Source organism: Callospermophilus lateralis, chromosome 10, assembly GCF_048772815.1.
Source record: "Callospermophilus lateralis isolate mCalLat2 chromosome 10, mCalLat2.hap1, whole genome shotgun sequence".
Lineage (NCBI taxonomy): Eukaryota > Metazoa > Chordata > Mammalia > Rodentia > Sciuridae > Callospermophilus > Callospermophilus lateralis.
The window spans coordinates 23,671,227-23,684,498 of NC_135314.1; the positions used below are offsets into that span (position 1 = coordinate 23,671,227).

The 13,272-nt window shown below is 33.5% G+C and overlaps 1 protein-coding gene across 2 annotated transcripts in view; it reads left to right on the top strand.

The window, feature by feature from the left end:
• Tmprss15 (transmembrane serine protease 15) overlaps nucleotides 1-13,272 on the top strand; it is a 114,658-nt gene that overhangs the window by 84,820 nt on the left and 16,566 nt on the right. For both annotated transcript variants that reach the window (XM_076868384.2, XM_076868385.2), the window contains 3 exons: nucleotides 2,369-2,464; nucleotides 7,017-7,066; nucleotides 7,231-7,405. In XM_076868384.2, the coding sequence (XP_076724499.2) occupies nucleotides 2,369-2,464; nucleotides 7,017-7,066; nucleotides 7,231-7,405 (321 nt within the window). The remainder of the gene's footprint in view (nucleotides 1-2,368; nucleotides 2,465-7,016; nucleotides 7,067-7,230; nucleotides 7,406-13,272) is intronic.

The following is a 13,272-nucleotide window of genomic DNA, read 5'->3' on the forward strand; positions in this document are numbered from 1 at the left end:
TATATTAAGTAAATTTTGCATTGATGTGATTCAGTGTAAATGTCACAAACTTTAAGGGTCAAGGTAAGAAATTTTTAAATTAATTAAACTTAACTGTTTCTAAAAGCTGTCATAGGCTAGGTGAGTGCTAAATATATTGTTTTAAATGTAGTAAATGAGTAAGCAATTGTAATCATAACTGATACAGTACAGATGTGGTGTTTACCTAAATGCTTGCATGCCATGACTGTCCTAATGTAGTGATTTGCCATCAAATCCCTTCCATTCACTATTCCCCTCCTTGCCTATAGAATGCTCTGCCTTCCCTTCTGTCCTGCCAAATCCATCCTCTTCTTTCCCTCCAATCTGAAAAGAAAGGACCGTCTTCCTCTGAAAGCCTTTCTAGGCTAATCCCACCTGGCTCTATTCATTACTTAAGCTTTGGGGATATGAAATGAGCTACAGTGCCTCGCTGCAGTATTTGCAGCTTGCCTGATTATTCTTTTTGGCTTTAGTGTGTCCAAAGGCTTAAAACATCCTTACCTAAGCTCCTGCTTCAGGGAAGAATTCTTATCACAGCAAAGACAGTCTTAGGAGCAAGAAAAAAGAAGAAACCTAAGCAGAGCCTGAGAAAAGAGGCAGAAGATTTAATACCATGCAAGTAGCCTTGGGATATTCCTTTTTCTCTCCCTAGAATTCATCTACTCCACCCATGACCTCAAAAATGATAATGGTTGCATGTGTATGCTCCCTTTCTCACATAAAATAAAGTTTTTCTGAAGTCAGAACAGTCCTTTGAGGGTACATAACCTATAAAAATGGTAATAAATGTTTAGAAATGGGAGGCACTAGTATGTCAACAAGGTAATGCTATATGGTGTTTCTATGTGATATTAAATTTCTATTGATTTCAGAGATCAGTGTAAATAGGTAATGGAGTTATCTAATCTGCAGATCTGGAATTTGGGAAATTTAAAAGCTCACACTCTAGCTGTAGTTTTCACAGTGTGTCTCACTAAAAATTTCAAGGAAAGAAAACAGAGGCAGGAGGAGCCTCAAGTACATTCTTCAGATACAGAATTTAATACAACATATTAATCTCTGCCTGGTCTTTCGTAGTTCTGAGACATTTGTCTTTGAACATAGGATTTTAAATCTCATTTATAAAAGCTCAAAAAGCCAAATTCTAGCATACTAGATAGTGGCTCCATTGTCCCCACTCTCTCTTCAGCAGAGGAGAGATACCAAATATTTTTCATTTATTAAAGGTATGGGAAGTAAAAGGAATCACCCTCTAGCCAGTTCTTTGTTAAAAATATAACAGTGTTGAGTGCTCCTTGCAAATTCCTGTACACAAAGAGCAAAGCATCAGTGATGGTTGCAGTCTTAAGTAACACTGGGCCTTCTCGTGGAGAGGCAAGGGCAAGTTCATCATGCCACTTTAAGAGAGGAATTGAACTATTGCCCTGCTGGCCAGTGGAAGAGAGCAGAATCAGGATGTTTCCAGCTTAACAGCATATTTGCATGTGAAAATTAAATCTGGAATAAAAGAAAAAAAGATTAGAAATTGAAAGCTTAAGTATATAGTTGAACTTTCAGAAAAGATTTGGGATATGTAAGAGAAATCATTAATTAAACATCACAGTGGAGAGCAGGGGTTTAACAGGCTTTCTGGGGAAAGAGAACCTAGGGGACTGGATGTCTTTTGTTTCATGGAGGGAGGTGCCTCCACCTAGCACTGGCTCATCCATTGATATTTGAAGATTCAGGCTACATACTCCCTGTTTTATAGTAACAGTAGCTTTTGGTTTTAAATTAAGGCTTGTTAGCCTTTGAATTGAACAAAATGTCAAGAACAAAGCAACATTATGAAAGATAGGAAAACTGAAGATCTTATTTTTCTATGTTGTCCTTAGGCAACATCCTTTTTTTAAAGAGAGGAATTGTGCTCAGGAAGAAAAAAAGCTTAAATGATAGTGCAATAATTCTGTGAAATAGTCATTCAAATCAACCATCAGAAAAACTGCTGAACAACATAAGAAACTCTAATAAAAATAAAATATCTAAGGTATATATACAATGATTTCAACTTTGTAAAATAATATGAGAATATAAACACACACTAGAAGTATTAAGTAAAAATTAAAATTATATTTCATGTTATTATGGCAATTCTTCTCTTGATCTATGCTGTTTTTGTAGGTAGCAAAACATTTGAAGTTTTGTATTACATTGGTTTCCTCTTCTACAGAATCCCACAATTTTTCTCAGTCTTCACAATATAAAGAATTAAATTGTAGCTTATTTTTTTTTGCTTGTGTTTTTCTTTTATTTATATATATATATATATATATATATATATATATATTTTTTTTTTTTTTTTCCATAGGAGTGTAAATTCATCAATGCCAATACTCTCTACTGGAGATGGACCATTTGTAAAACTAAGTGCAGCACCAAATGGAAGCTTAATACTAACACCCAGGTGGGTCTTAAATTTGGTCTTGCACATGAACTGGAAAGAAGATCAATTTTTGAAGCCAGTCAAATTTTAATGCTTTCATAGCCTGGGCATGTAATCCACAACAGTGATCTCAAGCAGTATCTATTCATATTTTTTATAACACTGTCTGATTCTCTCATATATATGGTAAGAGAGTTAAATGAGATATTGACTACAGAATCATTAGGTACATAGATAGGGGTTTGATAAGGTCTAATAACATATATTTACTTCTTCATTCTAATTCTTAGATTTGTAAACAATTAAATTCTACAGGCAGAAATTGTGAGATCTGGGATATAGGTTCAGTGTGACTCATACTAAAGAAAACAACACAAATTACACAAATTAGCTACCATTAAAACAAGAGAAATGGGGGCAGGCATCATAGTATATTTTTTTCTCTTACTTAGCAAATGGAAGATGAGTATTAAATGACATCTAAACCTCTAGTTGGGCCTATGCAGTCTCTTCTGTTTTTAAAAGTAAGGCTCATTTTTAAAGCCTCTCCAAAGGTGTTGAAAAGCAACAACTTTCCTGTATTCAAGAATATGTTTTAGCTTAGATGTTATCATTTCTCCTGTTCTGCCTTAATGCTCTTGCTGGTATATTTTGTTCAACTATTCTTAATGTTAGAAAATAATGTTATGTAATTATTGGGCTATTCAAGAAAGGTAACATTTCTATGAGCTTAATGTATAAACCAAATTGAAAAAGGAGTATTTTTAATGCTAATAAAAGGACCTTTGAGTTGAATGTTTTGTATTGGTATTTGTAGGGCCTTGACTGATATTATGAGTCTCATTGAGAATGAAGTAAACCATCTGCAAGTGAGAAAGTAGCCTTCCAGATTCCTTTCTCTAAGACATGCCGGAATTTATATTACCATTATAGATCTTGAAGCAGTTTTTATATTGAGAATTTCATCTATTCATGTCATAGACACTTCACTTAGTAAGAAAAAGCAAAGGATAAAGAATTTAAAAACCATTCAAGTTAATCATATGCATATTTTGGAACAGTGCTAGGTTATTCCATACTTATCAACAAAATGCCAATATCAGCTTACATTGACGTCATTACTTTAAGTATGTTCGTGATATTCAAAAGAGACACCATTTATAGACATTCTTTAAACTCATCAAAACAAATCAGCCAGTTAGTTAAATGTCCTTAATCCCTTCCTATTAATTAGCTACATTATGCTTTCTTGGCAAACATTCAAAAATATTCATTTATCCATTTGATTAGTTATTTTGTGCATTTATTTATTGCAGAGACAATTATGTTTATTGTCCTATGAAAACTGGTGCTTTTGAAAATACCCTTGCACTAGTGGTTACAATAAAAAATAAGTGAAGGGGAAGAATGTCAGAGAAAATTAGTCTCTCAACTCTCAAAATATGCTAGCCTGTACTCCCATTTTTTCTTGTTATGAGGCATGCACAAGACTCAAACTACCATTTGCCACCACTAGGAAAAGGCTACCTAAAATATACTCAGCAATCTGAATAGTGACCTACTTCTTTTATGGTAATAGATGTCAATGGATATGTGATGATATGTACTGATCAATATTATGCTCAAAACATAGTATTAGACACAGAATGCAAAATACTTATCAAATATTTTGATGAATGTCTATCATGTGACAATCACTGTGATACAAATATTCTACAGGTTACCTCCAATCCCTGTGAAAGCTTTATGACTTAGATAATACGCTTCCCTATAAGGATGAGGATAGGAAAGCTGGTGTTGAGCCACGAAAAGTTCACAGATCTAATAGGCAATGTGAAGATTCTAACCCAAGTGGACTTGACTACAAAGCATTCTACTTCTCTACTCTAACACACTATCTTCAAAATTTTCCAAGTCTCACTTTAAGTAGTATTTTGCAAGAGAAAAAAAAACAAAGAAAAAATGCAAAAAATTAAATGAAAGCCATGGTTTTTCAATAAGAAAAAAGGAAATATTAGCCATAAAAGCAAAGAGAAATTAGTTCTTTATAGTCAAGAGGGTAGATTAAAATCCATCGGTTCATATCACAGTATTACTCCACTGGGTCAAGGAAAAGAAGCAGGATCATGACATTGCTATTCTTGCACTAGAGAGAGCTAACCTAGCTTGACTCCAAGACAATGGCCAGAACAGTAATTATAATTCTTTCCAACTTTGTAAATTCACCTTGATGAAGTAGGATTAGCTGCTCATTCTGCCTAGAGAATATGCAATGTTCTCTACCCTGAGATAATGCATGCATGCGTGTGATTTTGTAACAACAGTTTTATTATCCAAAATACTTGAGAAGGAGGTGCTAAGTGCCATTGAATTTTATGGTTAATTACCAAGTTAACCAGAAACTTTTCTGTGCTTGATAAAAAGAAATTAAGCATTGCTTAATCTTTCTAAGACAATTGAACACATCTTAGGAAAACTAATCATTTTGAATATGGATTTTTATTGGTAAGTGCTATAGATGTAGAAGGAGTTTTTTATTTAAGATTTTTTAGGATAGACACAATAATTTTATGTATTTTATTTACTTTTATGTGGTGTTGAGGATCAAGCCCAGTGCCTCACATGTGCAAGGCAAGCTCTCTACCTCAGAGCTACAACCCCAGCACCTAGAAAGAGTTTTGATGAGACTTGAGATATATACTAGTTTAGAAGTAATTTCTTTTTCCAACTCAAGTGGATCCCTGAACAGGAATTCGTTAATACTCACCATGGATACATAATTATATATCTATAGTGAGAAATGCATACTCACATTATTGGTTATTAATAAAGTTTACATCTATTTACTTATATTTCTATAAAAATTATTCTCTATCATAGAGGATATGTCAATCAGGCAATGGAGAGTTTTGTAATTTCAAGTAAATTTTATTATGCATGTTCGAGAAACACTAAATTAATTTGAGCATATGGCATTGCTTTGCATTTTGTTTCATTTTATTTATCTCCAAAGTTTAAACACCTAAAAAAATGAACAGATTCAGTTAAGTATATATGTATGTATGTGAGCATGTGTCTATTAATGTGACCAATATCTAAGGAAGCTGTATTAGGTCCATGTATTACAATTTATTGTGTTATACTGATCTCTAGTGGTTGTACTGTATAACACATTGCAAAACAATTTTCATTTAAAATTCAAAATAGGAGTCTTGGCTTTGAATAAAAATTGGTATCCACATTTTTAAATGAGTTTCTTCAATAATTTATCATACACTTTACTTAGTATTTACTATTTACATGCCTGCCTCCCTGGAAAGCAGTTCCTATGACTCATTCATCATTCAACTCCCTGAACCAAGCACACAGCCTCACACTTTGTCTGGCCCTGAATAGTTGTGGGATTGTCCATACTGGGGTATACTACACAGAGTAGTCTCTCCTGATCCACAGTTTCACTTTTTGTTTTTCCAATTAACCATAATTACTCACAGTCTAAAAATATTAAATAGAACATTCCAAAAATGTACAGTTCTTTAAGTTTTAAATTAGCTTTCAATTGAGTAGCACAATGAAATCTCAAGTTGTCCTACTCAGTTTGGCACAGAAAGTGAATCATCCCTTTGTCCAGCATATCCACATTGTCTAAATTACCCACTCATTAGTCACTTAGCAGCTATTTTCCTTATCAGATTGACTTGCAGTATTTCAGTGTTCATATTCAAGTTACCCTTATTTTATTTAATAATGGCCCCCAAACACAATGCAGTGATACTGGCTATTATACTGAAGGGAAGCCATAAAATATTACCTTTAAGTAAACAGTTGAACTTTCTCAACTTAATATAAAAAAAAAAGTCATAAGGGAGATTTCTAAGATCTCTGATCTGTAATAAGAATGAATCTTCTATAGATGAAATTATGAAGAAAGAAAAAGAAATTTGTGCTAGTTTGACTAACACACCTCAATCTGCAAAAAATATATTATGTAATTATTGGGCTATTCAAGAAAGTTAACATTTCTGTGAGCTATAACTACTGGGTTTTAGTTATAGTGAAAAAGACACTAAAGATTTAGTACTACCTGTGATTTTAAGCATTTATTGGGGATCTTGGAATCTATTCCCCATGAATAAGAGTGGAGGGACTACTGTATTAAAGAAGGTGGAATCCAAAGTTGATTCAAACAAAATAGCATATTTATCATTGGCTGAGTATTCATTATGTATAAGGCATAATAATAATTCATTGCAAACATTTTTTTATCATCATAAGTCTAATACAGGAAGTACTACTACTCCCATTTTAAGGTTAGGAAATTGAGTCTCAATGATATTAAGCAACTGACCCAAAGTCACTTGAAGAGTAAATGGTAGTTAGGATATAAATTTATGTGTACTTGGCATTAAACTGGGGCGTTTTCTGATGTTCATTTGTGCCTACCTGCATTTCATGTAAGATATGTAGAATAAAAAGCTCATTTAAATAAAAAACAGTAAGGTAACCTACATTATGTTTTACTGTAAAACGTTAAGTGCACAATTTTTGAAATATAATTATTCTTCTGTTACAGTCAACAGTGCTTGCAGGATTCCCTGATTCTGTTACAATGTAACCATAAATGTAAGTCAATATTTTGTCACCTTCCCTTTCAAGCCTTCAATTTAAAATTCTGAATAGAGCTTTAGGTCACCTGAAGCTATTATGTCCCTGTTAAATTTTCATGGTCAAAAGAAATACCCTCCCCCAAAATAAAATACATGTTCTTTCTTCAATTATTTTAACAGCATGTGGGAAAAAAATGGTGGCTCAAAAAGTGAGTCCAAGGATTGCTGGAGGAAGTGATTCCAAAGAAGGGGCCTGGCCCTGGATGGTTGCTCTGTATTATCAAGGCAGTACAGTCTGTGGTGCATCTCTTGTCAGTAATGACTGGCTTGTGTCTGCTGCACACTGCGTATATGCGTGAGTATAGTATCACATGTCCCTTCTCAAATAGGCTCACCACAATCTTGCAAAACCACAGCCACATTTCCTACAGCCTTGCAAAACCACACTGCCCGGACAGTGTTTCTATAGTTCCTGACATTACAAACTTTTCAGATATTTCCCATTGAAATCATGAATATTAGAGAAAGTTCAATTAAAATTATCCATTAAATATTTATATCAAGTATTATATTTCCTACATATATTAAAATTGAAATTTTTACCTAGCCACAAGATAAACAATTTTAAGAGTGTGGAGTTAGTGTTTAATATATAAACTGTGTATATTACTTTTCAATTAGTCCAGTACTTATTGTTAGCAAATTGTCAACATCAAAAAGCATGCATAGGAGTCTTCAAATTCATGTTTAAGCATTTTGTTGTAAATTTAAATGTTTACTTAGTTCTCAGTTTACATACATTTAATGTTATGTGTAGCTAAAATTTAGAATAATTCTATTTTTGTTTTTGTAACAAAATAAGGCAAAATGAAAGCTGAATCCTAAGGCTTATTTTCACTCTCTAAAAGCAGTGCCTCAGGAGGAAGTAGATCCAATAGGGAGGGACAAGGGAAGAAGGAGAAAATAAGGGATCCTGTGCCCAAGCACATGTTAATTCTCTGCTTCCATATGAGATAAGGACTTTGTTTAGATAGTTACATTCCAACAGTTCTGAATTACTTCATGGGAAAAAAAAAAAAAACAGATACCTTTCTCCTAGGACTTGATTTCCTGCCTCTAACTGAGTAATCAAGGCCTTTAGCCAGTAACCTTATCTGTGAGGATTGGGATACATCTCTGTAGCCAGCATCCAGAATCTCTGTGTGACCTATGTAGGTGCAGGAAGAGGCAGCTGCAGTTAATCACTAAAAAGACTTAAACTCTTCCAACCAACACAGACAAGGAAAGTTACTGAGTAAATAAAGACAAATTGTCAGATGCAGAGGGTTATGAAAGTTTTAGGGGAGATAGGAAGAGACAAGAAGAATAAGAATTAAAAGAGCGAGTCTATGCCTAAATTCTCATGGTAACAGAATGATAATAAACTCAAAAGCATAATCTTAGGAATCTGAAGATAAAGAATCCTTGGCTAGATCTCAGGTGGGCCACCCAGTTGACCTTCAAAGAAGCCATCCAAGGTTATGTTCCACTAACACTCTGATACCGGGCACTGGGTACTATTCTAAGTGCCTAAACTGAAGTCTCTGTCTGTATCTGCAGTGCCTCATCATGACTTTGCAGCCTTCTTGTAGTTATATTTTATTTATATTTTATATTTGTTCAATCATACTATAAAAAGTATCTACAGCAGGTAAATTTTCCCTACCCTGCTGTTACGATTCAGTTATGAGGTATCCCCTGAATAGCTCCTGTGCTCAACAATTCAGACATATCTTGAGGTGAAATTATTGGATTATGAGACCCTCTTAAATGAATTAATATAATTCATAGGTTAATAATTTGATTGGGTGATAACTGTAGGTAGATGAGGCATGGCAGAAGAAAGTTCATCATTGGGGTCATGGCCTAGACTATATCTATTCATGTGTTTATGGCCTTTGTTTCTTTCTCTCTCTCTCTCTCTCTCTCTCTCTCTCTCTCTCTCTCTCCCTCCCTCCCTCCCTCCCTCCCCCCTCTCTCTTGCCTGCCTGCCATTAGCTCATGAGCTGGGAAGCTTTGTTTGGCTACATACTTCTACCATGATGCAAGGCTAATCTTGGGCACAGAACAATGGAGTTGGCTGACTATGGTCTGAACCTCTGAAACTACAAGCCCAAAATAAGCTTTTCCCACTTTAAACTGTTTTTGTCGAGTATTTTGACCAAAGTGATACAAAGCTAACACTCCTACTAAATATAGCTTCAATATTTACTTATACATATACTCTGCCCTGGACAATCCCAGATGGGTAACATCTATATCACTAGTTTGTTGTAAATATGAGACATTTTTAGCTAAACATTTGATCTTTTCTATTGCATATAGGTAGGTAGGTCTTTGCAAGTTAGTAACCTTGCTATATTAATCTGGGATTTGGTAATTCCTCTGTTTGATGTTCTTGTAGAACATATTATTTCTAAATGTCAGGGTTGCAGTATGGTTAGTGACATCTTTCAACTATCTAACTTAATCTTTCAACTATCTAACTTATGGATGTTTTTTAAAGGTCAGTGATACCACTATCATAACTTTTCAAACCACAGATATGTATATGTGTGTGTGTGAGTGTGTGTATATATATGTGTGTGTGTATACATATATATGTATATATATATGAAATATAAAGCAGTTTCTTCTTAATGTAAACACAATTTCAATCATGTAGAACATAAAATGTCTTTTCACATAGTTTCAGTTTGAACATGTGAACAAAGGCAAATGTGCTAGAATTATGAATTCAACTTTGCATTTGACTCTCCTTAGCCACCCAGTAGAATTCATTTTTTTACCCAATTGCCAAGATTTCGTTTTTTGATTTTTTTTTTGATTTTTTGCCTTCTACTTCATTTCTCTAGAAAAGCAAGAAAATTTCTGATATTATTTTAGATTTTGTTATTAAAACATATTTGTACCAGAATTCCAATACTGCCCATTATTTGACTTCTTTAAACTCCTAATTGGTGCTGTGAAAAGTTTAATTTCCTAATATTAAGAATAACCCCCATCAAGCAGTTCATAGAACACACACTAAACAAGTGGCTTGTCTTCAATGCATACCGGTTCTGGGGTTTGACTTGTCAAATGGCTTAATTGAGCAGTCCTTCTCCTATCCTATCTTTTTGTCAACATTTCCATTTGCACCCCTCAGGCTTTGTACTCCCTGGATGATCTTAAATATCCTTTTGCCCATTCTGTTCCTCTATCAAAGATTTGTCTCCCTTTACAATCTTTAAAGGAAAAAGTATGGGCCAACTTTACTAGGACCAAAAGTGCAACCAGAGTAGATGATTTTGATCCCATATATGACTCCATGAGGATTATAAATAATCTGCTTAGTATCTCAGCACTTCACCTTCTTCATTTGTAGGGTGACCATAATAATATATATCCCATGATGTGCTTGTCAGGATGTAATTAAAATGCTACAATACTTTTGCACACCATGAATCATATAAATGTGCAATAATGATTTTATTTTATTGCACTTCTTGTATAAGAAAGTACAGCAAAAGAAGAGTCCAAGTCTTGCATAACATTCAGCAGATTTATTTTCCAATTTTTTGTATTGATCCAATTTCACACAGGCACACTAATTGCAAGAATAGTATAGGGAATTCTTTTAGACCTTTACCCAGATTCACCATTGCTTACATTTCATTCTGCATGCTTTATTATTCTTTCTCTCCAAATCAAAAACTTTTTATTTTTCTGAACTATTTAGTAGTATCTAGTTTTTGTGCTTCTATATTACCAAAAACAAAGATATTTCCCTACATAATCATAACTAATCATGGAATTTAATGTTGATGCAATTTAGTCATTTAATTCTCTCAGGTATGGTCTTTATTTTATTTGTGTGTTTATTATGTAAGAATCAATCCAGGGTAAGTGCACTGCATTTGGTTGCTACACATTTTGTATCTTTATTTGGAAATAATCCTTCCACCTTCCTTTTTACCTTTGATGTATCTGAACACAAGCCACATATTTTTTAGAAAGTCCCTCTATTTTGGAAAAACTTTCATGCTTGCTCCACAGTCAGTTTTGGTATATCCTCAGTCTCTGAGAACTTTGCTTTCTGGCAAAATAAGAGTTTCAGGTTGATCTTATACTCTCATTGCCCTACCCCTCAAGTCAGCTTTTCTATAAGAGACTCCAGTTCCCTTTAACTAATTTTAGTTCTATCTACATTGTAGTAAATAAGATCTTGTGTGCTCATCACTACTGCTGGTATATATCTTTTTAAATTCTCTTAATAGACATAGTTGCATAGTTATAAATGTGAACTCAAAATAACAAACCTAATTCAAATAAAATACCACAGGGTATATTCTAATCTTGTTCTCTTCTGCATTAGTTATTTTTGTCTTCAACAATGAAAAACATTGTTTCTACTCTCCATAAACTATTTACATATATGCTTGTGTTCAAGCTCAAAACACAAAAAGACTTGCTACCTCACAGTGCATGTAAAACAAACTTTTTTTCCCATTCTTTTTTCCCATTACATATAACAAAATGCACAATCTGAAGTGTACAATTTGAAGCATTTTAAAAATACATGAACCTGTGAAACTAACAGTCTCATAAAGATATAAAACAGTTTCATCACCCATCCTGAGCTTGGATTGCTTCCTTTCTAGTATATTCATTAGTCCAATGGTATGTGTTGAGCACTTGTCCTTGTGCTAAATATCATCCTTCATGCCCCTTCCCAATTAATCTCCATCCTTGCTTCTAGAAGCTACCACTATTGAGTCATTTGGGTGGGCAGTCATATATAGATTTAGAGTCTGGATCACAGTCCTTGAATAGACATATATAAAATTAACCAAAAGAACTCTTGCTGATCTTCCATTATTTAATTTAGCTCTTCAGAGCAGACTAAGTATATCACATGGGTTATTTCATTCCTTATTAAAACAATTTCTTGGAACAGGTGTCAACATTCCTGAAATGGATGATTTCATATAGGAGGTATTTAGGGTATGGTGAGAAAGACATACACTGTTTACACTTTATTTGTTACTAAATTTATAAAACTGATATAGCTAATAAAACTTTGAAAATAAACATTTCCAACAGTGAATAACTGATTACAAAGTAACATGTTTTAGTGAATACTACAGTCACTAAGGTTTCCAAATGTGATATCTTTTGATTCTTAGTGAACATTAAAATAATAGTTTAAAATAGATTCTTTTGAATGCCTCATACATTTTAAAAAGAACACAAACATACACAAAGAAAATACTTGAAAAACTATTTGCTACTTCTATCTACTCTAAAATATAAACATCATGGGTTTAATTTCATTTTTCTGTCTGCCTACTTACTCTTAAATCTTTAAGGAGGTAAGCTAATAATGATTATCTCTTCCAGGTTGCAGGAATACTAAAATACCATTTGAAGATTATAGTAATTTTTGCAGATCAAAAAGAAGAACAGCTGGGGATGTAACTTAGTGGTACAGCATTTGTCCAGCAAGACCCTAGGTTTAATCCCAACACCAGGGAAAAAAAAGGGGGAGGCGGTGATTTTCTTAAGGTTAAGTTATATTTGATTTTAGTTGGAATGTAAGTCTTGATTCCTTTTGTACTGCTTTTAAAAATCTGAGCCACTAGTCATCTTTTGTAGTAGTTAAAATTATCTTACTATTTCATTAGGACTTTTAAATTTATGACCTTCTCTTTACCAATGTCAAATCTGTGTCTCCTACTTCAAATTATGTATTATTTAAATGTATCATGATCCATATTATATAATCCACTTTTAATACTATTCTTTTAGCACTATGTAAAATAACACATTTTAAGCAAGTATCTTATATTTATTAGTCCACACAGAAATTTTATTTTTAAGAACTTTTAGTGTCCGATCTCTGAAGCCATCTATCTCTGCTTTGTGAACTAAGTCAACATCTTGAATCACATTACTAAGGAACTCTTTTTTTTTTTTTTTTTTTCTTATTTTGTAAGCACTCATGCTAATGTAGCCTGATGTTTTAATCAACCTTTTTGCTTCTGTGACTAAAAGACTAAAGACAGAACAATTGGAGGAGGAAAAGTATTTGGGGACTCAAGGTTTCAAAGTTCTCAATCCGTAGATGGCTGGCTCCATTCTTTGGGGCCTAAAGTGAGGAAGAGTGAGGCAGAGAAAAGCAGCTGGAAACATGACATCAGG